This window comes from Meleagris gallopavo, chromosome 2 (assembly GCF_000146605.3).
Source record: "Meleagris gallopavo isolate NT-WF06-2002-E0010 breed Aviagen turkey brand Nicholas breeding stock chromosome 2, Turkey_5.1, whole genome shotgun sequence".
NCBI classification, from domain to species: domain Eukaryota; kingdom Metazoa; phylum Chordata; class Aves; order Galliformes; family Phasianidae; genus Meleagris; species Meleagris gallopavo.
Window position 1 is genome coordinate 24,683,237 of NC_015012.2, and position 23,868 is coordinate 24,707,104.

The 23,868-nt window shown below is 36.0% G+C and overlaps 1 protein-coding gene across 2 annotated transcripts in view; it reads left to right on the forward strand.

Moving 5' to 3' along the window:
• CAMKMT (calmodulin-lysine N-methyltransferase) overlaps positions 1 to 23,868 on the forward strand; it is a 196,776-nt gene that overhangs the window by 141,944 nt on the left and 30,964 nt on the right. For both annotated transcript variants that reach the window (XM_010706776.3, XM_031552384.1), the window contains exons 4-7: positions 10,876 to 10,936; positions 14,026 to 14,080; positions 15,134 to 15,197; positions 20,336 to 20,402. In XM_010706776.3, coding sequence (XP_010705078.1) covers positions 10,876 to 10,936; positions 14,026 to 14,080; positions 15,134 to 15,197; positions 20,336 to 20,402 — 247 coding nt within the window. The remainder of the gene's footprint in view (positions 1 to 10,875; positions 10,937 to 14,025; positions 14,081 to 15,133; positions 15,198 to 20,335; positions 20,403 to 23,868) is intronic.

Here is a 23,868-nt window from a genome sequence, read left to right on the forward strand (position 1 = left end):
AAAGAGACAAGGGGATTATAAAAAGGGGGGAATCAACTTTTTACTTGGGTACTTAGTGATAGGACAGGGGGGATGGTTTTAAGCTCAAGGAGGAAAGGTCTAGATTGGATGTCAGGGGGAAGTTCTTTACAGAGAGAGTAGTAAGGTGCTGGAACAGGCTGCCCAGAGAGGCTGTGGATGTCTCGTCCGTGGAGGTGTTGAAGACCGGGTTGGATGGGGCCTTGGGCAGCCTGATCTAGTACCAGATCTGGAGGTTGGTGGCTTTGCCTGTGGCAGGGGGGTTGGAACTAGATGATCCTTGGGGTCTCTTCCAACCCAAGCTATCCTATGATTCTATGATTTGCTTCTCCCTAGAGAGAATCTTAGTGTCACCAAGGGTCTGTGGTCACTACAGAGTTGAGCATGAGGGAAAAATTCCAGTACTGAAGCTATGGTGTCAAAAGATGGGGCCCAGTTTCTATGCCGGTGCGTGACTGAACAATTCCAGAAGTCAGTAATCATGCACTCACTTTCAGAATCTGATAAACTTCATTTGAAGACCTACCAAGAAAAGATCTAAAGATGTTATTATGAGGTTAGCTCATAAGCCTTTTCCTGCCTTTATGTAATTAAATCGGGTGTAGTGATTTGCTTATTTTTCCTTTGTTTTGTGACTCAATTCACTAGATCATCTGAGATAGATTCTTTGTCAAATGTAATAAGTTCATAGGCTATGTGTCTCAGTTAAAATATGTTATTCTTGACCTTAGAGCACTTCTGTCTCAGAGTGTAAAAGAATATATGTGTACAGCTCTACAGTATTTTTCAGATGAATTCTTGGAGCACCTGTGCTGCTCCTTTACATTATTTATGCCTTGTGAAATAAGGATGTGGCCAGTTGGATCATAGTTTATTACAGTAACATGGGAAATGTGAAAGTATCAGGAAAGAGTAGTTGTTTGTATTTCAGACTACTTTGGAGACTAAATTCTACTAATCATTTTTGCATTCTCCCTTACCATAGTCCACTGAGACACTGATTTCTTGAGGAAGATACCCTTGGACTGAAATCTAAGTGATCCAAAGCAGTAATACTAGCGTATACTAATACAATGAAGGCTAGTTAGTTTCTCAGAAAGACCTTATCAATTGCATTTTTCAAATTCAGGATTGCTTCAGTAGCTGGGATATACTGCCATAGCTTAATTGTCAATGAAGTTACACTTCATAATACCAGCTGAAGATCTGGCCCGTTGTATTTAGTGCTAATTGAAAGGTGTCACATCAACGGCATTGCATTTTGAAAGTTGTTCAAGCAAAAACCAGTCATAAACAAGAGAACTGTAAGTTCTCTTGTAATGATCTATAAATCTGTGTCAAACCTGACTTGGAAGGATCTGTAAAGATCTTTATGCTTATTTGGCCTTTCAGATAAACTCCATCTATTTCCCCTCTTTATAAATAACATTTGCTTTAACACAATCCGATGCAACATAGTTGCATCTGGGTCTGCAAGTAGATAAGGTGTCTGAAAGGGACTCATCCTTTTGCAGGGAACTCAAGAGAAAAGCTCTGTACCAACCAAGTTTATTGTAAGAAATGATAATAAGGCCAAGGTTTAGTACTGTAAGTTTTGAGGCACCTGATGCAGGACGATTGTCAATACTAGAAAAATTGCACATAAGACTACTTGAAGACATCTACAGGGAAGGAATCGAGGCTCATGAAATCTCATGATCTAATGATTTCATTTAAGAGTATGTGAGATGCATATTAGTTGCCAGTTAATTAAGTTCCAAGAATAGTTCTGTTAGAGATGGACCAAAGCCTTCAAACTGAAGTCTGCACACAGTTATTATTTCCACTTGCACACAATTAACAACTCCTGGCAGCACAGGACAGATGCTTTGCTAGTGGTTTGGTGAAGTAAGTAGAATGACAGTTTGTTAAAGCAGAAACATAATGAATTAGAAGCTACTAGGACCACAAATGTATCATTTTCATTTATTTAATTTGGTTATAAATAAATTAATAAAATAGACCCTCACAAATATGAGAGAAATCCAAAATTCAGACATCAATTCTGTAAGTCCAAGCTTTCATGTTCTGTATCAAGTACTTGAGAATGGTAAACAGTATTAGTGACTAGAGTTAATCTATAACCTATCCTTCTGTGACTTATCTTTAAAATAGATAAATAAATAAATAAATTCCTCATTTCCTCTCTTCATCTACAGACAGAAGTGAATTTTGTATATTCTAGTTGACTAGACAGGGGCACAAGCCTACAGCTGAAGTAAGATGAATTATGAGACACTGCAAATACTGATCATAAAAACAGTTATTCTATACATTTGGAATAACCAACTATTTATTTGGACGTAATTCTTTGAAGTCTTCCTTTCAGAATAACTTTTTGTTTTGAAGCAAATAAATATGCATGTACTCAAAATTTGGTGCAGCATATTTAAGTGATTCAGTTCAAGTATCATTGAATATTCTTTTCCTACAGTTCCTCAAACCAAATCAGATATTATGAAAGCCCAGTGACTAATCCTAAATTCAGGTGTACTACCACTCAGGCTAGGAAGATTGCTAGTTGATCATGCTAAGATGCTTCCTTATCCATTATTGGATCTGAAAAAGAGGAGGATTAAGAATTATCTGACTTCTCAGTTAATGTGCAAATCATCTAAAAGCTCAGCTTAGAAAGGTCTTAGAAAGCAGAACAGCACTAAAATAATAATGTCCTAAGAATTTTTAATAATATAAATGTGCCATATCACATTTTTAGAGGGAAAATAGAGTTCTGTGATTTGTATCTCAGATGGTCTTGTATCCCTCTCTTCCTGTTTTTGTAATTACACATGAACTATAGGCAACTGTAACTATTCTTAATGTTTTGGTTTTTTTAATTGCAATTGGGAGTTGTCACCTGGGACAAAATCATACCAATGAAACTTACTAAAAATTATGTTTCTTTCAAGTGAAAATAGAAAACATGTTGATAGCTGTCTTTGTAAATGAGCATTAATATTAATATATATATTTAATTAAGCACAAGGAAAGGAAAAGTGTGTCTCAGAAAATATAATTGTGTCTAATGATCTTTGCAGGTTTTTTTATGTGAGTATTGTTTCTAATATCTTTCTTTGCTTTTGGCTATGGTGATAAAAACCTTCATTGCAAATATTCAAATGCTGTTTTTCTTTATTTTCAAGGCACAGGAGAGTCTGGGAACCTGAAGGCGTCTCTTAATGATCCATCTTTGCATTTTTAGGCTAGTTCTGCTGTTTGCTATAGTAATATTTGTTTTATCATTTCTATCATTCCACTATGTATACTTGCCTTTCAAAATCAGTGAAAAGTATTTAAAAAGAGAAGAGAAAATGCTAGTATTTCAAAACCCTATTATAATGCATTTTCAAATATGTCAGACACATCTTTGTTAAAATTAAACCAAGGATTGGTTTTGAGCGAATAGCCCTATATCCTTACAGATGCTGTGGATGGATGCATCTAAGCTGCTTATTATATTGATGGGTTTTGCTGCTCTGCAGCAAATGAAAACAGGCAGCTGCTTCCTCCATCAAAGCAAAAAGCAGCCTGAGTTTTTATTAAACGAGTGTTCATTTCTTCTATTGCCAAAATTCTTACACAAAACAAAAGAGCAGTTTTCGCACATTATTGCTTAACTAGACATGAACAACTGACAGCAAGTGATAAGCCTGTCTGCTTTTCACAACTGGTAATCATTTTTGGAATAGATGTTTTAATATAGTTGAATGTAAAATTTTGTAATTTACATCTACAATAGTACATAAATTTATAGATCCAGGGTTTTCTTTTTTTTTTTTTTTTTCTTCAGGAGAATGAAGGCTATAATCACAAAAGGTTTGTTCCAGTGTTGTTTAATTTTTAATAACTATTTGAAAACTAGGTAAAAAAAACACACAACACAATCAAATTCATTCATTTGAAAAAAGGATGGTAAAGACAATCATACAAGTAGATTTGTACAGCTTGCCAATTTTTCTTATGGAAGAGGTATCTATACGTATACAGCTTTGACTTCTTACTGTATTTCCACATCAGTTCCACCGAGCCTCTTAAGTTTTGCACTCTAAAAGAAATTTGCAGATTGCAAACCATCATGTTTCCCTCCTAGTCATGAATAATAATGAGAATGAAAGTGAGAGATACAGTGCTGAGGCCATTTTGCCTGGGCTGAAGATCTCAGCCTGTGCTTATACATATTTTCCAATGATCTGAATATCATAAATTCTGTTTTAGATTAAAAGAGAGGCATGAGTTTCTGTAAAAAGCATGTGCATAGAAAAAAATGGTGAGATGTATTTCTCTTTTTATCTTCTATTTCTTCTAGTGTTCTTGTACTCACTTATAGCAATCCTGCTGTGGAAAAGTAAGCTAGCCATTCTCCCTATAAAAATTTTTCCTCTTCACATGTGTTAGTATCAGGCACAGTAAGACTAAGGTGCTACTGCTAAGGCTGTTAAGTACTTTTGTATACACTGTATGTGTTTTTCACTGAAGTTGTTCATTTCTAAATGCACTCAAGATTAATTTCAGTATTCAGAGTCTCAGATTAGACAATTGGACTTTCAAATCTGGTCAGCTCTTACATTAATACTTGAAGTGGCCAAGTGTCCAGGAGGGCACAATGTTCTCTAGTTCCTCTTGAAAATCTGCTCCCAGACTGAATTTTGACCTCTGTTGGAGAATAGTTTTATAATTATGTGCACACTCTGTGCAACCAATTTAGTGAAACTGACCCTTCTTTTATCTGCTTGTGCTGTAGATGGGTATAAATGTAAACATGAGAATACGAGTTTGAAAATAGGATTTCTCTGTACTGCAGACTCAATAAGAAGGGGTTTTTTTAGTGTTTTTTATTATTTTTTCCTCACATCAATTCTCTTTATTTCTTTATTTGTCTAAAGTGACTGAATACTTGTCATTATAATACTATGAAAGCCATTTTCTGTGGAAGGGTTTCACTTTCCTGTACATGAATTTTAAGGCAGCTAAAAACCCGAACATTTATGGTAATAGTGCCTTGTTATGTGTGTTTGGGGTTTTTTAAAATTAAATACACCTTAGGTGGGATCTTAGGTAACACGGATTGATGATATCCTTTCGTTTGTGTCAGATTTTGTGTGCTAAGTGAGTGAAAATAAGTCCTGCTTGTCTATACTGAGCAACATTTTTGATAGCTTTTTTGCACTGATTTGGTATTTGATGTATGGAATTTGATGAAAGTTGAGAGCTGGAAGTGTTTTTGAGAACTAATCGTGTAACATAAACAAAATACAGCAATGCAGTTAATTACATGCTCTCTACTCAAGCAGTTACCCAAATTAGGACAGTCATGCTCTGCATTACTAGCAAGGTATATTTGGCAGACATATGCTATGCATCCACTCTTTCTTAGTCTTAATAGTACTATCCACAACTTTGTCATTTTTCTTTCACTTGAAAGTGAATTCTTGTGCTTCGTTAATACAACAGTTCATAATATTTGTTAGAGCCTTGTTTTGACTTTTTCTCCAAATTGCTGTGCTATAGAACCTTGATTTTTACTTGTTCTCTCACTTTTCTAAGACCTCCAGCAGATGTACTGTGCTTCTGGCTGTGCTCAGTGGTGCTGATGCACAAAAAACTAACCAGAAGGAAATTGTCAAACTTACCTTCCCTTGTGACCAAAAAATAAGGCATAATTAATAGAAAACAAGATTTCACGCAGTGAAATTAAAGTGATAACTGTGCTAACAATACTAGTTTCTGCCCTCCACCAATGATATATCTTTCATAAAGTCAGTAAACCTTCATTGTTCAGTAAAATTGCTGCTGTTTGGTTTGAGACATTATTAATCTCTTTGCCTCTTTTGCTTTTTTTCCTCCCAATTTGGTGACTATTAAAGCAGGCATGCTGATTTCATGTAGCCCACAATTAGGACATATGAGAAAGATGTATTTGAGGATATTAAACTGGGGAAGATGGTTGATTTTTACAATGTAAACTGCCCTTGCATTTAAGGGTTAATATTTACTGGAAACTTCAAGTTACTGTGGTGGTGTCACACAACTGAAAAGTGCAAATAAAAAATAAAGATTGATAAAGTAATGTTTTTAGTTCAGATGTCTTTGTATGTGGCTGTGTGAAGTGCTAGGAAAAAGTGATAAAGAAAACTTGCCATTTGGCTTGGCTTGGAAAGAAACCTTGTTAATCTCCTAGTACAAGTGAGGCATTTGAAGGACAGCTTTATACCTTCTACTCAGAGCTTCAAGGGATGGTTCACCTGTCACCTCCAGTTGTGCCTTTGTTTGCTGCCTATAGCAGTGGCAGACAGTAGAGCAGAGTTGCACTAATCTCGTGCTATGCCAATTAAAGTAATCAGCAGCTACTCTGACTTCTTTGTACCTAGGAAGCAGTGCAGAGAATGGCTCCAAAGTCAAATGTCTTCTTTTAAAAGGCAGTGTCTTAAAATTCCCAGCACTCCATCATTGCTGAACGTTTTCTGCTATTATGCCGTACTTTAAGAACTTTACATCAGATACCAGTATTTGCTATCCAAATATATGGTGGCATTCTTTAAAATTTGTGTTAAAGCCACAGATGAGAAACAGTAATTATTTTTTTAATTATTGGAGAGTTTATTTTTAGAACAAAATTTTCCCACAGAGGATTCAGCATTTCAAAATGGCAGTAGATTGGAATAGAACAGGAAAATAACAGATTTTTTGTTACTTTGGAGAAGTGATGCTCCATCTGATGGTTACACAAAGTATTTTCAGAGGGGAGTCTGTATGTTATTTATTCACTGTGATCTGAAGTTTAGTTTGAAGAACAGGTTTGGAGAAACCTGGTTTATGCATTCTTAGCACTACTGTGCTTTTTTTATTTTTTATTTTTTAATGTGTTTTTTCTCTGTGGGAAAAGTTTGGGTGTGGATTTTTTTTTTGGTTTTTTTTTTGTTAAATCATACCTCAAGGATTTTGGATGAGTCAGGCATTATTGTTGACCTTCCCAGAATTTAATTCAGTATATTTAAGTAACTTAATCTGTCTCTGTCTCCCACTGTGGTTCCTAACCTGAAGAATTTGAACAATAGAAATTCACTATGTCATCAAATTCTTGCGAGGTAAAATCCATTCCTGTGGTGAGATGTTATAATGTGGTGATAAGTGCTGTAGAAACGCATTTTGTATGTGTCTGTATATATAACATTTCGTCATCTGGCATAATGCTATTTAGTGCTAATGTCTTTCTAGCATTACCACTGCAGTGTTGTCACAGAGCTGTCTGGAAGTATAGACTTCATGGGCTTTATGGCACATTTACAAATGGGATGGTAAACACTTTGTGGAGCAGTGGATCCATCCTAACAGTGAAAGGTTACCTGCTGAGACATGAACTGCTGCAGGCATCATCACAATCCTTCTTGAAGTCATCCTAAATTCCAACACAAATTAGTTCTTTTTATTGTTTCAATACATATTCCAGTGCTTTTTGGCAATCCTCCTCTGTTTTCTCGTCATGGTTTTCAGGGTGATAAATACCTTCAAAAATGCCAGCAAATTGGTGTGAAACATTTATTTTTGCTAAATGAAACTCTTGGTTTGCTCTGTTTCCTTTTACAGGAAGATCTGTAGCCTTGCTGTCTAGGTCTTTTAGTATATTTATAGCTTTTTAGATTCATATGCCATTTGGGGGTCTTTTGATATTCTTTTGCCTATACAAGTGTAAATAATTGACCATTGTGTGTAAGTAATTGCACACGCAAATAGGTACCCATCCAATGTTGTGTATTTATAATCAAATTCACAATTCAAATTGGCAACAATTTTATTTTAGATATCAAATAATTATTGTATACTGTTATTAATACATGTATTATATTAAAATTTCACAGGGAACTTAATTCATGTATGCATATCGGTATGTGTTTGCAGGAAACAAATTATGCTTTTAAAACTTTGCGGTAGCTTTTAACTTAGGAATTGCTGTATTTCTGAATTACAGCTGAGCATTTTCAACAGAAGTAGAACTATCTTATACTTCAAAATGTAGGTCATTGTACTGGTAAATGTAGGTCAGAGTGAAGGGGAAGAAGGCAGCATGCAAACTCCTCCACGTTCATCTTTAAGCTTATCCTTGTTTTGAAGGCAAAGAGGCTTACCTACCTGTTCAAGCACGAGAAGCTTTTCCTTTTACTAAAATTAACACAGGTATTCTTGCTGTTGGCATCTTGGCTTAGCTGGATGCGCTGCGTGCTTCCACACTTGAGACCTGTGCTTGTGAAAGAACTTCTGACTGCCTCTTCTTTAGCTGCCAGCTGAGGTGATACCTTCTTTCCTGTGGAGTGGGGAAGAGCCATGTATGTTACCAGCCTTAAGAAGAGCACTGTCTTTCCCTTCTCTCAGCACAGAGCTATCTGATATTCCTGCAGTTTCAGCCAGTATCAACATTGTAATGGTAGCAGGGGAAAGAACAGTGACCCCTCATAAAAGATTCAGTGACACCATTTAAAGCGCCCTTTTAATAATAACCATAGAAAAGTGAGAAACATTTGACTGAGTGCACTGAAAACTCTGATGTTGAAGTATTTTGCTGCATTTGACAAGTATTTTGATAAATCCACTCAGGCTAAAAGTTTACTGAGTTTATTTCTTTTATTTTATATTGTGTGTGTGTGAGATATGTAGCATTATAAATGTTATTAAATTAGCCATGTCTTCACTAAATATTTTTAAAAATACCACTTTTATTACACCAGTCATTGCAAACTGAAACATTCTTTATGTTGTACACTAAAATATTTAAACAGTTATTATATTTATTGCAAAATCTGTCATGTTAGCATATTGCAATGCTCAAAAGCATTGAATTGCTCAAAAGAGAGATGGAAAATCCTGTACAATTCTTAGTGTATGTTTCACTGAAGAATGGGTAATCGTGTGTGAATATTTTATTTTAACCCTTAGCAGTCCAAACAAAATAGCACATTCTTTAATATCTAATCAGCCTAACCAGTAAGAAGCAGGACGCATAACATTTCTTTAGTGTTTTTATCATACATACAAATTGTCAGTCTAGTTTATTTTGTTGGTTTTGTGTGTTGTTTGTTTTGTAACCTGTAAGATCTTTGTCGTAAAAAAGTCACATGCAAAGTTTTGGCCAAATTCTGCCTAAGCTTTTACTTGACTTGCACGCAGACAACACATTCATAAATTTTAATCATTTTTCACTGCGAGTAAGGGTAGGTCAGAATATTTATTGGGTGGACAGGAAGGATTATGTATTTGAGGGTTACCATCCAGCTGTAAGTGATTTAAAAGGAAGACAATTTTTCTCCCAAACTTCTGCTTCCATTAAATATGCCATGATGTTTTAAAGTCTTTGGAGAAGAAACAATTACAAAAAATAGTCTAAAGAGAGGAAGCTACATGGAATTCAATTTGCCTGCCTGGAAACATCTAAAGAATGCTCCCAAATGTCTGTTTTTAAGTTTACTGAAACCACTGAAGTGTCTACAGTTTATAATACTAAGTCAGGCTTCTGTCATAGTAATTTGTAATGCTATGTGTGGTGGGGGGAGGCTAACCCCAGTTTTGACCTGTGGATAGACGTGAAGCGTGTTTTCTCATTGCTAAGCAACGACAGATGGAAAACACATACAACTGTAATTTGGCTGCCTATGCCTTTGATTCATCCTCCCTTAAATCCAGGAGCCTATCTCAAGTGCCTGAATGTGAGCCTCTTTTCCCTAGGCTCCTCCAGCAATACAGACAGATGCCTGCAGGAGAGCATTGGGCCTGCAGGATTGCATTCCCAGTCCATGGGCTGCTGTGCTTGAGTTAGATTATTCCTGTTAGGTGGGAAACTGGCCCAAAGTAACAGCGAGTTTCTTGAGTGACTGTTGTTGAGGGGGTAAATTTGCATGGGTGCCTCTCAGTATGTGACAGGGTTGGAAGCGACCGCTGCAAGTTCTGTGCTGGAAACTTACAAAGTCACAAACAGGATGAAGTAGGTGAAAAAATCAGGATTGCTCCTGGCTGCTCCCCTATGGAAACTGGAGGGTCTCAAATGGAAAGTGCAAAACAAGAGAGAGGAGATGTTTATTTATAAAGTGCAGTAAAACTGCGGTGCTTTCTGCCATGGGTCATTGTAGCCAAAGAAGATTTGCATAAATCCAAAGGACAACCAGAAAAATCTTTTGGGGGGTATGAAACAGAACTTAGGAGTTGTGCCTCAACAGACTGCCAAGGAGGAGAGGAGAGATGATGAAGAATTGTGCTGTGTTCTTGTATTGGTCACATGATCATCCTTAGCATGTTTCTTAGGGTCAGACTGAAGCTAACGATAGCTAAGAGCCCTCCCCAAGAAAAGAAGCAAAATGAAAAGGAGCTAGGCAGAAATGATATGACTAGAGAGGTTAACTAACAAAGAAGTTAGTCTCCTCTGTTAGAGACAGGCTACAAGGCAAGATGGACCTGGAATCTGGACTGATAATAGCAGTTTGATGTTCATGCGAATGACTAAATATCAGAATTCTTCTTTTTAGAATTAAAGTGTATGTAACTTTTAAAGTCTTGACTGTAATACATATTTGTATGCTTGTATATTTGTGTGTGGGAGTATATCTGTATGAAGTAAATTTCTCTTTCTCTTAGGATGAAGTCTATGAAATCTTCAGTTCGAGCGCTTAGAATCAGAAATGTGCCATTAAAAATTACATTTGTTTTATTCCATGGTACTGTGGCAAGTTCGAAAAATGAAACAATTGGTAAAGATCTGCAAATGGTGGTACATGTCAAATTACTTTAGACAAAGAAAGATTTATTCTAAGAATGTGAATGTCTTTTGTTTTATAGGTCTCTGGCCATCTGAAGAAGTGCTGGCTTACTACTGCCTAAAACACAGAGAAATTTTCAGGTACAGATCTGAATATGAAAAGATATTTTCCAATCTTTTAGTTTTATTGCATCTGCATGGTAAAGATTGCTATGATTTAAGTCTTCAGATTAAATTTAAAATGTTCAAGGTGAAAGCATGTTGCTCTTAACAAAGAATTCTGAGCTGCCTTTGGGTACTAATATTGCACAGCAAGCTTTCTGCTATATGTCAAAGACTTTTGATTTCCACTCAAGGCGTTTTATTTCACTTTGATTTTTGGGAAACAAAAGTGAAGCTCCAATCGATCAGTACTGATTGTGAAGGTCAGGAAAAATGAAAGACATTCTTTAAACCAACATCTGTTGCAAAAGCAGGCAAAAAATAACCTGATAAAGCACATAATAATTCCTGCATATAGTGATGGAAGAATTTGCACTTCTATTTAAGTTTTATCCTGCAGTTCTGAATGTTCAATTTTGTTTATTTTTCCTATCTTCTGAACTTGTAGAAGACAAGCACCCAGTAGGAATGCTGAAAGATAAAACTGTCCTGCATCCACCTCCTCCCCCTTGAGTATACAGAGCTTTGCACTTAGAAATTTGTGTAGTTTCATTGTCTAGGAGCATGAATGAAGTGTAACAACACTGCATTTGCAGGCCTAAGTTGTGTTCTGAGGAAGGCTATGAGGCTCATACTAAGCAAACTAGCTTGGGTTATGCAAAATCCTACTCTCTGTGTACACTTGGTGTTGGGAAATTAGAGAAGACCAAGCTGTCTAGTCTATTAGTCCTTGCCCTTTACACCAAACCTGAGCTAATTCATTCAGTTTGCTGACTCTCACTCCACTCAGTGATCATAGAATTATAGAATCGTTTCAGTTAGAAGGGACCCTTTAAAGGCCATCTAGTCCAACTCCACTGCAATGAACAGGGACACTTATGGTTAAATGAGGTTGCTTAGAGTCCCTCGCAGCCTGACCTTGAGTGTCTCCAAGGTTGGGGCATCCACCACCTCTCTGGGCAATCTCTCTCAGTGCTTCACCACGCTGATTGTAAAGAACTTTTTCATTATATCCAGTCTAAATCTTTCTTCTTTTGAAACCATTTTCCTTTGTCCTATCACAAGGGACAAGATCTGGCTCTAAATCTTGCCCTGGTTTATACAGCCTCATTTTTGCTTCAGCATCCACCTGAATGAAACCCACCCCACCAGAGGAGGCAGCTAAGGAATGTATTTGCTTCACTTCTGCTGCTGTTGTACTATTCTTCTAGAACTTTACCACCCCAGCGCACATAGCAGCTTGTGCACTCTGTTTTCAGAGACTGTTGGCAGTAAAATTCACAGTGCTAGTCACTGAAGTGTGTTTTCCTGCCTTGGCTAACCAAACCTGCAGTGAGCATAGAGGAAATCACAGATGCAATTTCTGAGTTCCTGGGGGTTCTGCCCTACGAAGAGCACAACCAGAGCAGAGTTTCTTATTTTAATTCTCATTTATGAATGTCTGTAAAAATTGCTGATATGGGAAGTTTGCACTAGAGTGGTTTATATGTGTGAATGCGTTTGTCTGTATTATGTGTATGCAAATTTGGTTCAGAATGCACCAGAAGTCCCACACTAGATGCTTTCTTTGTTTATTTTGATAAATGAAACAAGTGTCTTGTAAATACTGTAACATACAAGCTTAGGTATATGTACATATAGATATAACATATGGCTTGGAAAATCAAAATTTATGTGAGGAAAAACCTATAATTATTCTGTCTAAACCACAAACTGCAAATTTCCTAATCTTTTTTTAATTCTCATTGGGTTTAGGTATGGCTTGTTCCTCCAAACTGTGTCCATCTTCATTCTCATTTCCATTAAATAAGACAAAGAATTTGCAAAGGAAATCTGCAGTCTCAGTGAAATAAACCTATGCTACCCAGACCGTGACTGTTAGTGTCATACAGCATAGTCCAGTGGCCTCAGTGTACAAAATATCAGTGCCTGTATTCTGGTATTGAGGTGGCATCCGAGATGCTCAACTTAGAGTGAGTGGGGAAATGGTATATAGAAATAGATTTTAAATTATGAGTGTTTTAGAGGAGAAAGGAGCACCAAAAAGTCTGCCAAGCTGAAATTCCACTTTCTGCCAGTCAAAACTATTTCCGTGGGAACGCTTCTGGCAGCTGTAGCAGTTGCCATAGATTTAGCTGTGAAGCCGTTGTGCTCCCAAACCGAAGCCCTGCCTTGCCCTAACTGCTGCCTCACGCAGTTTCCGCGCTCGCTCAGCATCCCTTCCTTCTTCCCTCCCGCCTCCCTCCTCCCTCCCGGGGCAGGCGGGGGCTGTGGAGAACATTCTTTATGGCTCCCCCTGCAAGCCCTCATCCGGCACACTCTGTGCACCAAATTATTTTTCACTCTCACATCTTAATAACTGCCTGCTATGGTCTGAGCTAAAAGCAACCTTTTAGACCGTGTATTCACCCCTATGCTTGGGCTCAGCTCGGACTCTTGACGCTAACTTCGTTTGGTTTTCTGTGGCTTAACTGTTTGCAGTTCCTTCCTTGTTCCTAACAGTATTGTTTGTAGGTCACTTGTGGTTTTAAGTGCTAATTGAAGGATCGGATTTCTTCATGGGTAATTGTTCTGTGGTATATGGCGTGTTTTAAAACTTCTCTTTTTAATATCGAAAGGCTTTTGAGCATAACTGTGTAGAGCAATATATAAATAATATTAATTTCTCCATTTACTTCTCTAACTGTTTTTGCAAGAATGAATGTGGATTAACATTGTTATCCTTTCCTAACAATTATCTTTCGCTACTCTAGCTAGTTTAGTTCTAAAAGACAGAGCCATTGACAAGGGAAAAAAGGGAACCTTCTCAGATTTTTCAGCTCAGCGGTGGTAATGTTGCACTGAACACTAATGAGGGAACCCCCACTGGTTTGCCTGCTTTGTGACTTTTCTATTTCATAATTATTTTTAAAACGCAAAACGACATGAGGTAGCCCAGTCATGTCTCTACAACTTCCTGGTAGCTCCGTTCTTACTGCAGATGGCAATTTGTTCTTGTAACATATATGTCTCTCTGACCGTTTTCATCTAATTTGTATGGGTTCTACCATTTCCTTTCTCTCTTTCAGGGACCTTGCTGTGTGTGAGCTAGGGGGTGGCATGACATGCTTGGCTGGGCTCATGGTAGGTCTTTTCTCAATTCCAATCCCATTCAGAGGAAGAAACAAAAGGAAAAATGTTCCAGTGCCTCCAACTGCTGGGTCAGAGAACTGTCAACAGCCTCAGCTGCGGTCAAGCTGCAGAGTCTTGAGAGACCTTCTAGATTGACTTGCTTTCGTATCATATTGATTTTATGGTTGCCTCGATGAGCAGAAACATTTTACCTCCGTGTAGTCAATATCTCTTGTTGTGACATTCCAGGCCACGTATGGTCTGTCTTTCATTGCCATAGCTGAAGTTTTTTTTTTTTTTTCAGATTGTAGTCCCATTTGCTAAGATACAGGAATAGCCTGGCGAATCACAGTTGGAGCACCATGATATAGCTGCTAATGTTTTGCCTGCATTATTACACCAACAAACATGATCCAGAGCTCTCAGTAATTAGATTCTTTTGAATTAGATTGGCCATTCAGGAGAGTCGTTCACCATTCTCTGGGTTCTGAGTCATGTATTCAGGAGATATTATGTAGCAGTGCAGTGCATTAGACAAGTTTTTATGTCTCTACAAATAAAAGCATATTGTTACACTGATTGGCATTTGACAAACCTGTCGCTCTTATACAATGTGTCGAGGTTACAGCCCAATGTGCGAGCATGTCAAAGCTCACAAAAAAATTACCCTTACAAAGCCATCTGCCTGCAATGCAAAGTTATATGAAGGGCATCAGGCAGTCAGACAGAAGCAAGCTGAAAGGCAGAGTGACAGCCTTGTATGATGGCTCTACTAGATAAACAGAAGCCCGCAAATGAAAGCCTCTCAGAATACCATCATCCGCTGTCACAATGCAATTACGGAACAGAATGATAGCAAGATAGAGGCTCCCGCAAATGGAATGATAAAAGTATTGACTGATTTGATTGAATGATTAAAATAATGCAGACATAAAATGAAAAAAGATTGAAGATTGTTACAGAGAAATAGGTGAGGAAGCATGATACTGAAGGCTTGTCACTCCTGTCTTCACTTCCACACAGACAAGCATATTTGCTCATTGTTTGCTGTGCTCTTTTTTTCAGGTTGCTATTTCTGCAGATGTCAAAGAAGTTCTGTTAACTGATGGAAATGAAAAGGCCATCAAAAGTATCCTTATTCAGATAGAAAACTGGTTTGCTGTGCTCGTTCATTTTTACTGGCTGAGTAACAATCAATATAAAGACAGACAGCAAGGGGTATATTAAGAAAAAGTCCCCACACAAGTAATTAAAAAAATAGATGCAGAATATCTTGAGCAAAGCTGCAGCTTCCCCCATTATAAATCTGATATTTTCTTCGTTAATTAAAAATGTACATGTTGGTATACAGCAAGTATAGCAGTAAATGTTTGTCTCATGGTTGAGTGCTGAAGGATTCTGTGTGTGTAAGCTGCAGTTAGAGGAGGTACAGCAGTGAATCAAATCATTAGCTCTCCTTCGCGTATTCATTTTGCAGGAGAAACTAGGTTTATGGGTGATGTTTCATGTTTTTGTTTTTAATTATATTCCTTTTCTTTTTTATTTTCATATATTAGCCTCTTAAAAATGCATAGTATTTTTATATTGCTATAGTGTATTTTGAAATGCATACTTTCACTACTGGTATAAGTTATAACTGTCTACCAATTGCCCATTTAGTGTGTCTAATCAATTATCAGTTTTTCACAGTATCCCTTGATGTAAGATTACAAAAATCCTCTGTCCCATGTAGAAAGTATTTTATTATATGTCTTATAATATTATGTTAGAATAAATTGCTATTATGCCCTTCTAATTTGAGCACATAGTTCAGAAAATTGAACTGTACTTTGGATAAGCGAGAGAATGAGTGAGCATAATTTGTGGCCACATTAAATATCAGCACAGAACAAGAACAGATATATATAGTGAATACTAATAGCCCTTAGAAATTGAGAGGAAAAAAATGGAAGATATCTATTTGCTTTTTCCTTGGTAATCTTTCTATTTGCATGTTAAGGCAGACTAGGTTTTCAGGTTTTGGCCCCTGCATCGTAAGAATTGTTTAGATTTGAGTTTTGTATGCATTTGAAAGCCAACATGATGAATCTTTTATGAAAAAAATCAGTTAAATGACGTTGTGGATTAGGAAAATAGCAATTGCTTATGACTGGTAAATCAGATGTAACAGTGTGATGTTGGCTACTACAGCCAAAAACACTCGAAGGTAACTCAGACAAGTGTAATTGTTTACACTTTCACAATTCCATGGGAATCAAGAGCCAATTATATCTTTTAATTCTTGAAGGAAACCTGATAAAAGTCTCCTTTTTCTTGAAAATTCAAGTTCTCTGTTGTGTTCCAAGGATTCTTATTTTGCTGAAATATAGCTGACAATAGCCATGAGCTGAGGAGAAAGTACTCATGATTCTGTGCATTTTATACAGCATCTCCTCTCCCAACCCTTCTGTCGTTATGAAAATAAAAAATATGGGAGAAGAAAAGTGTTTCAAAACTAATCTAAGAAAACAAACAGACGTCTTCTGAAAGCAGTTATTTAACAAAAGGTCATTTTACCCACAGAAAGCTTCAGGTGAGCTCTGTAATCATAAAGTCAGCAAATAGCTTGTGTAGCAGATTCCACAAACATACCTGAACTTTTTGGAAATTTAGAAGTCATCCTTAGCAAGCACGGAAATATTCAGTGAGTCTTTGGAATTAAAGAAATTAAAGCACTCTATTTTCTGAAGAAGATACACTAATATAATCCAATTGACACAGCTTTGTTTTTTACAACATGCTGTAGAAATATCTTTTATTTCTGGAAGTCTTGTAAGAAGTTTTCATCTGCGTTCACTCAGTGAATCCCATCACACTGATATGTGTGATTGGTGGAAGGCTCTAACAGGAATTTATTTTTCTTTTTCTAACATTTGGTGCTCTGAAGGCTCAGCATTCAAAATGCTTTTATTGTGTTGGATTTTACAATGGGCTTAATATTAGCAGGGTGCCAAAGTGCAGCAGACTAAGAACTTTACAGTGTAGGTAGAAAGTATTCTTAAAAGCATACATAATAAAATTTATGTTGCATTTTATGTGTTTTATGGACTTCTGTAGTAATTTTATGATCTGTTTTATGGTAATTTTCTCTTGCCTTTTTCTGTATAGTGATTAGCTAGAACAGGAGTTCAGGCTAAATTTAGATCTGCTTCAGCCACACCAGACTTAGTGAAATCTGTACGAATATATAGTGTAATAGGAAATAGTGTCTGGCTTCAAGTGTCACGGCCTACAGATGATGTATTTCTGCTAATTTTTACTACAGCTTGTGTCATTTTTTAATTGTTTACCGCACCAAATTAAGTTAATGTGGGATAAAATACTGTTTTCTTGTCTAGATTCTGCTCTTCAGGAGCAGTTAATGCCTAGTATTATGTTTTTTATGTAGGTATTATACATTAAAATAATCTCGTTTAAAAATTACTGTTTACATCTTCCCTTTAAATTTCTTAGGAAGCTTAAATTACATGCCAGTCATACTATAATATCCAAAAATTACTTTCCAAAAAGTAAAAGTGGTTGTCAACAAAAAAGAAAAAAATCACTGTCAGAAGCCAGGAAATCACCAAGCAAGCCTGCTAATTATTCTTAATGGGCAAGATGAGCACATTAAGAAACAAATGAATACATCAGTGAAATCTAATTGAAATTCGACCTGGCAATAGTGCATTGCTTCTGAAAATCTGCCTTTGTATTATCATCATCATCATAATTATTGTTGTTTTTGTTGTTGTTATTGCTATTCAGTGAGCGTAACTAACAGCCTTGCTTTGTGAAGTCTCAAGCTTTTGAGGATTTGATTTTTCTTTTAGTTTTTGACATTTCTCACGTTATTCTCCATTTCATACTGGCATATGAGGTATTCACATGCATATTGTGAATACATATCTGTTTTAGGATACGTTATTGAAATATTACAAGCTAATACAATTGATGAATGTGTTAATTTCAAATTGTTGTGATTTTAACTGCTACACTGTAACATACGTTGCTATATTTTATATTTATTAATGGTCTTATGCTTGAGGTTTATGGAATTTTTAATGGATATTATAATTTTAGTTACTAAGCCATTGAAAAGATTTCATTCTAACTCATTCCTTTTCCCTATCATTGGCAGATTTTAATTGTTTAACAGATCATTCTCACTGCCAAATCAATGAAGTAAAGATGGATGATCTTGCTTTTTCAGCTTTGTTCAAAACTTTATTGTTGGTTTTATCTAAGTTCTTTCGTGACATTTTAAATGAAGACAGCTTTTTAAAAGAAAAATATAGATATTTACATCAAAAATTGAAGATTTACAAAGGCAAAGTATCAAATTCATTCCTCTTTGAAATTTTGGGTGATTTTCATCCCAATACAAATTGTTCAATTTAGGTCATTTCTATGACAGATTTATGCAGAACACTGAAAGTATCTCTATGCACTAAATTGTGGCCATATCTGAAGATACCATTCATTTTTATGTGTCAGAGAGGCTGTGTATCTTCTGCCTTAGCTCTGTTTCACACCATGCAATGGTGACTTGAACTGCTGTCTAAAAGCATCAATAATACAAAACATTGTTGCAGTGCACTATAATGGGCATTAAAATATAGTGTATGGATCTTTCAACAGTCCTGGGAAATTTAGGTTAAAGAGGTCATGTTCAGCCTGAGTGCCTGAAGACATGGGCTTATAAATTATTTAAAAAAAGCTAGTGTTAACATGGTTATAACAATTATTAATAGTTTTGCCCATTTATATAATATAAGTGAAGTATACCTAATTTATCAGTAACATTACTTCTACCTCCACTGAAAAAACAGCATGCTCATGGAATTATCTGTGCCTTTCTATTGCTTCACAAGTATTGATGATGTATTACTACTTCCCAATGCATAACATGAAAAAGATTTAAAAGGCATGTGCGAAGTCCAGAGATTTGTTTAAACCACTCCGCTGTCACTTCATCTCTAATTTTTTGCTTCACAAACTATCAGCTGTCTTTTCTTCCACATTGTTTGGATAGGGACTTTCCTAAAATAACTTATCTTAAACGGTTAACAAATTTAGGAGGGCCCATTATAAGATTTCAGCACAACAAAGAAAAGGTAACATTAGTCATTTTTAAAATTAGTTTGACATTAGTGTTCAGTTGTCTTAAAAGAGCACTTGCATCCAAAATATTTTGCACACCTAGAAATATCCTCCTCATTTGCATCGTGCTTCCTGTATTTTAACTAAGAATGAACTATCATTGAGGTCTTTATCAAAATTGTCCCTTTCAGTTAATTTTTGAAACTTGAGAGTGAACCGTTCAAATACATATGGATTCACACTGGATGCCAGTTAATGCTCTCACAGTTCCTTGGTTACTTGCTACACCTTTTACTTGCCAGTGGCTTCTCACTAACTACAAATGATTGATTATGAAGGTTATCTTCCTAGGCATAGGTGACTGAACACTGCTCCCTTTGATTGGAAGCTCTTGCACTGGCCTGCCTATGTGGTTATCCGAATTTGTTACCTATCTTCCAGGCTGAAAGAGGCAGAGACACGAAGCTGAGGGACTCTTGCAGTGCTTATGGAGAACAAAAGGCATTTGTTGCTTTATGCTCTCCTTTATGGCAGTTCCACAGCTTTCTCAAGAAAGCAAATGAACTAGAAACTCCCTTGCCTACAGGTGAAGGTGCTCCTGATGCATGCTGGATTTCATACAGAGCCAGGAATAAAGGTGCATACCTTGTGGCAGTTCTGGAACTCAAAACCAAAAGCTTCCGAAGCCTCCGTTCTGTGATCTAGTGATACAATGGAAAGCAGCACCAACTAAACAGCAAAGTGAGCATGCTAAGATATTTCTGTAATTCTTATAGTTGTAAATAATAATTCCTTTTAAATATAAGTAAGATAGGGAAATCTTTTTCTGCATCTTCTGTAGCTACAGCACTAGCAGTTCTGGAAATTGAAGTGTTAATGAAGGAACATACAATAGAGGTGGGCAACAAGAGCAAGAGGCTGGGTAGATTTATGGCAGCCAAACGAGAGTAGCATTATGAAATTTATGCTTCTGCACAGACTGACTATTAATGCACTTTGAAAACCAAATAGATTAAAGACATTATGAATATATATGTATACATGTATATATGAATATATGAATATATTACTGATGTAAAAAAGTATTTCTGATTATTTTTATTATTGCTCTAGTTTTATTTATAATTCTTAACAAATACACTACAGATGTAAGTGACATCATCACAAGAAATGTAACTGCAGGAGTATTTAAGACTCAGAAAGTGTCAAGCTGGTAAGATACTACTATAGTGTTTTATGGATTCTCGCATGTAATTGTATATGTAATGTAAATGTGAAATGTGTAAATTTGTGACATATTACTTACACTGACACAGGTGTATACAGCAAGAATACATATGTATCATGGTTTAAATGATGCAAGACAGAAATTTGGAAGTCTTAAAAATCAACTCAGTTGTTTCTAAGGGAGTGCTCTGGTGCATGAACATTGTAGAGGTCCAGAGAGTTTGGTTTCCTTCATCTCCAGAACCCTTCCTGATCCACCCTGTAATTGATGCTGCTGAGGTTAGCTGTTTAACTATCTATTTCCCTGTTCTCCAAGTGCGGTAGGGCCTGGAAACAGAAGAGACTGTGAAGAGTGTTCATTTTTTCTAATATTTAAAAAGCAAATTTTAAAGCTCTTCGTATTTAAGATAAAGAGTAGTGAAAAACCACGTGCTCAGAGATGGCTACCTAAGATGAAATAGTGCATGTGTCTGCCTAAAAATTCACTTTTTTTTTTTTTTTCTTTAAAGGACTCTTATTCCAGAAGAAAGGTTCTCAGTCTTATCAAAGTGGTTAAAGTAAAGCTGAAAAGGGGCTAAAAAAACCCAAGTTGTTAGAGCAAAATAAGCTTATTAATGTAGAGGGCTAAGCACATACAATTTCAATGGCTATCATTCACATAATTTATTCTATGCTTATGTAGCCATTCTATGTAGAAGAAATTCTTTTAAGTGAGTTCTTAGGAAAATTCTGCCTTTGTTGGGGTATATGTGAATAGAACTTAGAGAGATATCTAATACTTGCTTCCCAAATAGACAAAGGCCACAAGAGTCCAGGAATAGTCTTTGAGGCTCCACGTGCTGAACACTTGTGAGCAACTTCAGACCTGTGCAGTACATCTGTGCAGAAGCTTAGATTTTGTAGGTTTCCAATTACCATCTACTTTGTATAAGATTTCAGATTTCATCCCTTGTCAAGACTTCAAACCTGGTCTTTTAGATATCAATCAAAAGCACATTTTCTACCCTGTCCTCATTTACATTTATCTAATGCTTAAGGTCATTTGTGATCATTTGAGTGTATTTCAGCATATGGAATCAGTGAATAATAGATTTTGGCTTCATGCTGTGAAGAAAGATTGTGTTTTTACAAGACATGATGTTGTTTACTGGGTGTTAATAATCACTAATTAATAAACATATCCAGACTTTATAAAATATTGCACTATAAGGAGTAAAAATGTCAAGTGTTTAACTTACTGAATGCAATGGATTTGGTGTTGTTGTTTACATAAAAATAATTAAATTAAAAAATCAAGTGAAGTACTATATAAAATATAAGGTTCTCATAATAAAACTGAGTTTGATTTTTACTTCTGAAGACTCGTCTAGGTTCGTTGTAGAATTGTAAATTCTTATAGGTGTTCTAATAAGCAGAGGCCATCATTCAACCTTTATTATACACATTAATAGTTGCTTTCTCATGTGAAAATTAAGGTTTTTACATTAAGTTATCTGTTAAGTGCTAATGGGTGGATCAGTCCTTCAGATTCAGTGATGATGATGACAGTAGCAAAGTTATTTGATCACACTCTAGCCTTGAAGAAGCTTAAAACGCTGATGTAGTAGCTGAACTATTACTGTAACTCTGACTCTCCCTACTACCCCAAACCTGGAGTTTGCATACTAAAAAACCACAATGCAATATAGTGTTTTATAGGGAAAAATGCAACACTGTCAAGCAGAGTGATAGTAAGTGACTTCTTTTACATTGTTTCGAGCTAGCAAGCTCTAAATGGTTCATTTGAGTGACATACTTCAACATTAAATTGATCTGGAGTAGGCACTGTGTGTTCCTCACTCTTAAGTGCCATTTAAACAGTGTCCAATGAAAATTATAGTGTTATAATATATAAAAAACATTAGGCCCTTCTCACTGCATCTCCTTCTAACTGGGATCTTACACTCTTTTCCTTGAACCAGGAATACAAATTATCAGTAGGAGATTCAGTTATGATATTTCAGGCATTCAAATCTGGACCTGGAAAAGTTGCCAAAAAACGTATAACACAAAAAGGAGCAATCCATTATCAGTCAAGTGAAGTTAGCTTAGGACAACATGCCATACATTTATTTATTTAGATTTATACAAAATGCAATAAATTAGCACTTATCTAGCTCTCTGCCAACTCTTGATTGTTGTTTAAAAGTACAGCAATGTAAGCCAAACTGGCAGTTTGACATATTATGTGTTGTAATAATAGATATTTAGTAAACAGTATACTTCAGCAATGGTTATGGAATTCTATGCTTATTTTTAGCTTCTAGTAGTATAGTCAGAATTCCTTGCTAATGCTTACTGGGAATAGGTACATAAATAAATGCCACCAAATTACTACAAATGATTTGCCATAAGGAAGTGAATTATTAATATTGTATATAGGTTTGATGATTTTCATTTTTCTCACAGCTGAGAAATTATCCTTGAACCACTTCAAGTTTATGCCATAACTTAGCCTATGAGTTATCCTGATAGCAGTCTTTGTAGCATCAGTTATTACTAGTGCAACATGCATAGCACGTTTGCTTTGAACATGTCTACCACTATTAAATTAGGAATAACATTTATAGAATCTCTGCTCTTTTTCTTCCTTCTTCATGCGAAAATCTCAGTGAAATAGGGATTTATGCTGTAGAATTTTGAAGAATCGTTGTTATTACATATGACACAATGGAAAAGCTTTATCAGAGAGAAGGCTTTGCAATATATTCTAAAGGTTAACAGCCTTTTTTATTCTCATCTATGAGGGAGATTGTTCTTCCACCAGACTCACTTGTTTGAGAAGACTGACTGCTAAGAACAAAATTTGTATACTTATTACTGATATGGGACTCTTAGGAGTTTGTATATTTATTGCCTAAACTCAAAGGAGTTTTAGGCACAGATAAGTCTAGTCTTAGCTGCTAAGAGCTGGTCCAGAAATATTACATTTCACGTTGGTATAAGCAAGTACATGCAACAGTGAGAGGAATGCTTGTTGCATGATGCACTATTTGATTTATTTAGTAGTAATGTATCATGCACTCTTTGCTCATCTTATAGTAAGCATTAGAACTCACACATACACACACAAATATATATATATGTATATATATTATATATATATATACATATAATAAGAGTAACTGAACATGAACTTTCCACCAACTATGCAATTCCAGTTCTTTTCTAGGCAGCGGGAGTTCCAGATATGGTCTGGGAGTGCCTCATTGCAGTTGTCAACAGCAGAGCACTACTACATAGCCATGATTCCATTCTTCTATTAATTACTTCTTTTTCTGTAACTGCCAGCATGTGAATATTTTAATCTTACTGCAATGTTCTTCCAGTAAACCAGCTTTCTAGCTGTCCTAATTTCAGTGAATCATGCAACAGGTTCTATCAACATAGGACAGCTTTAATAAAAAATTCCT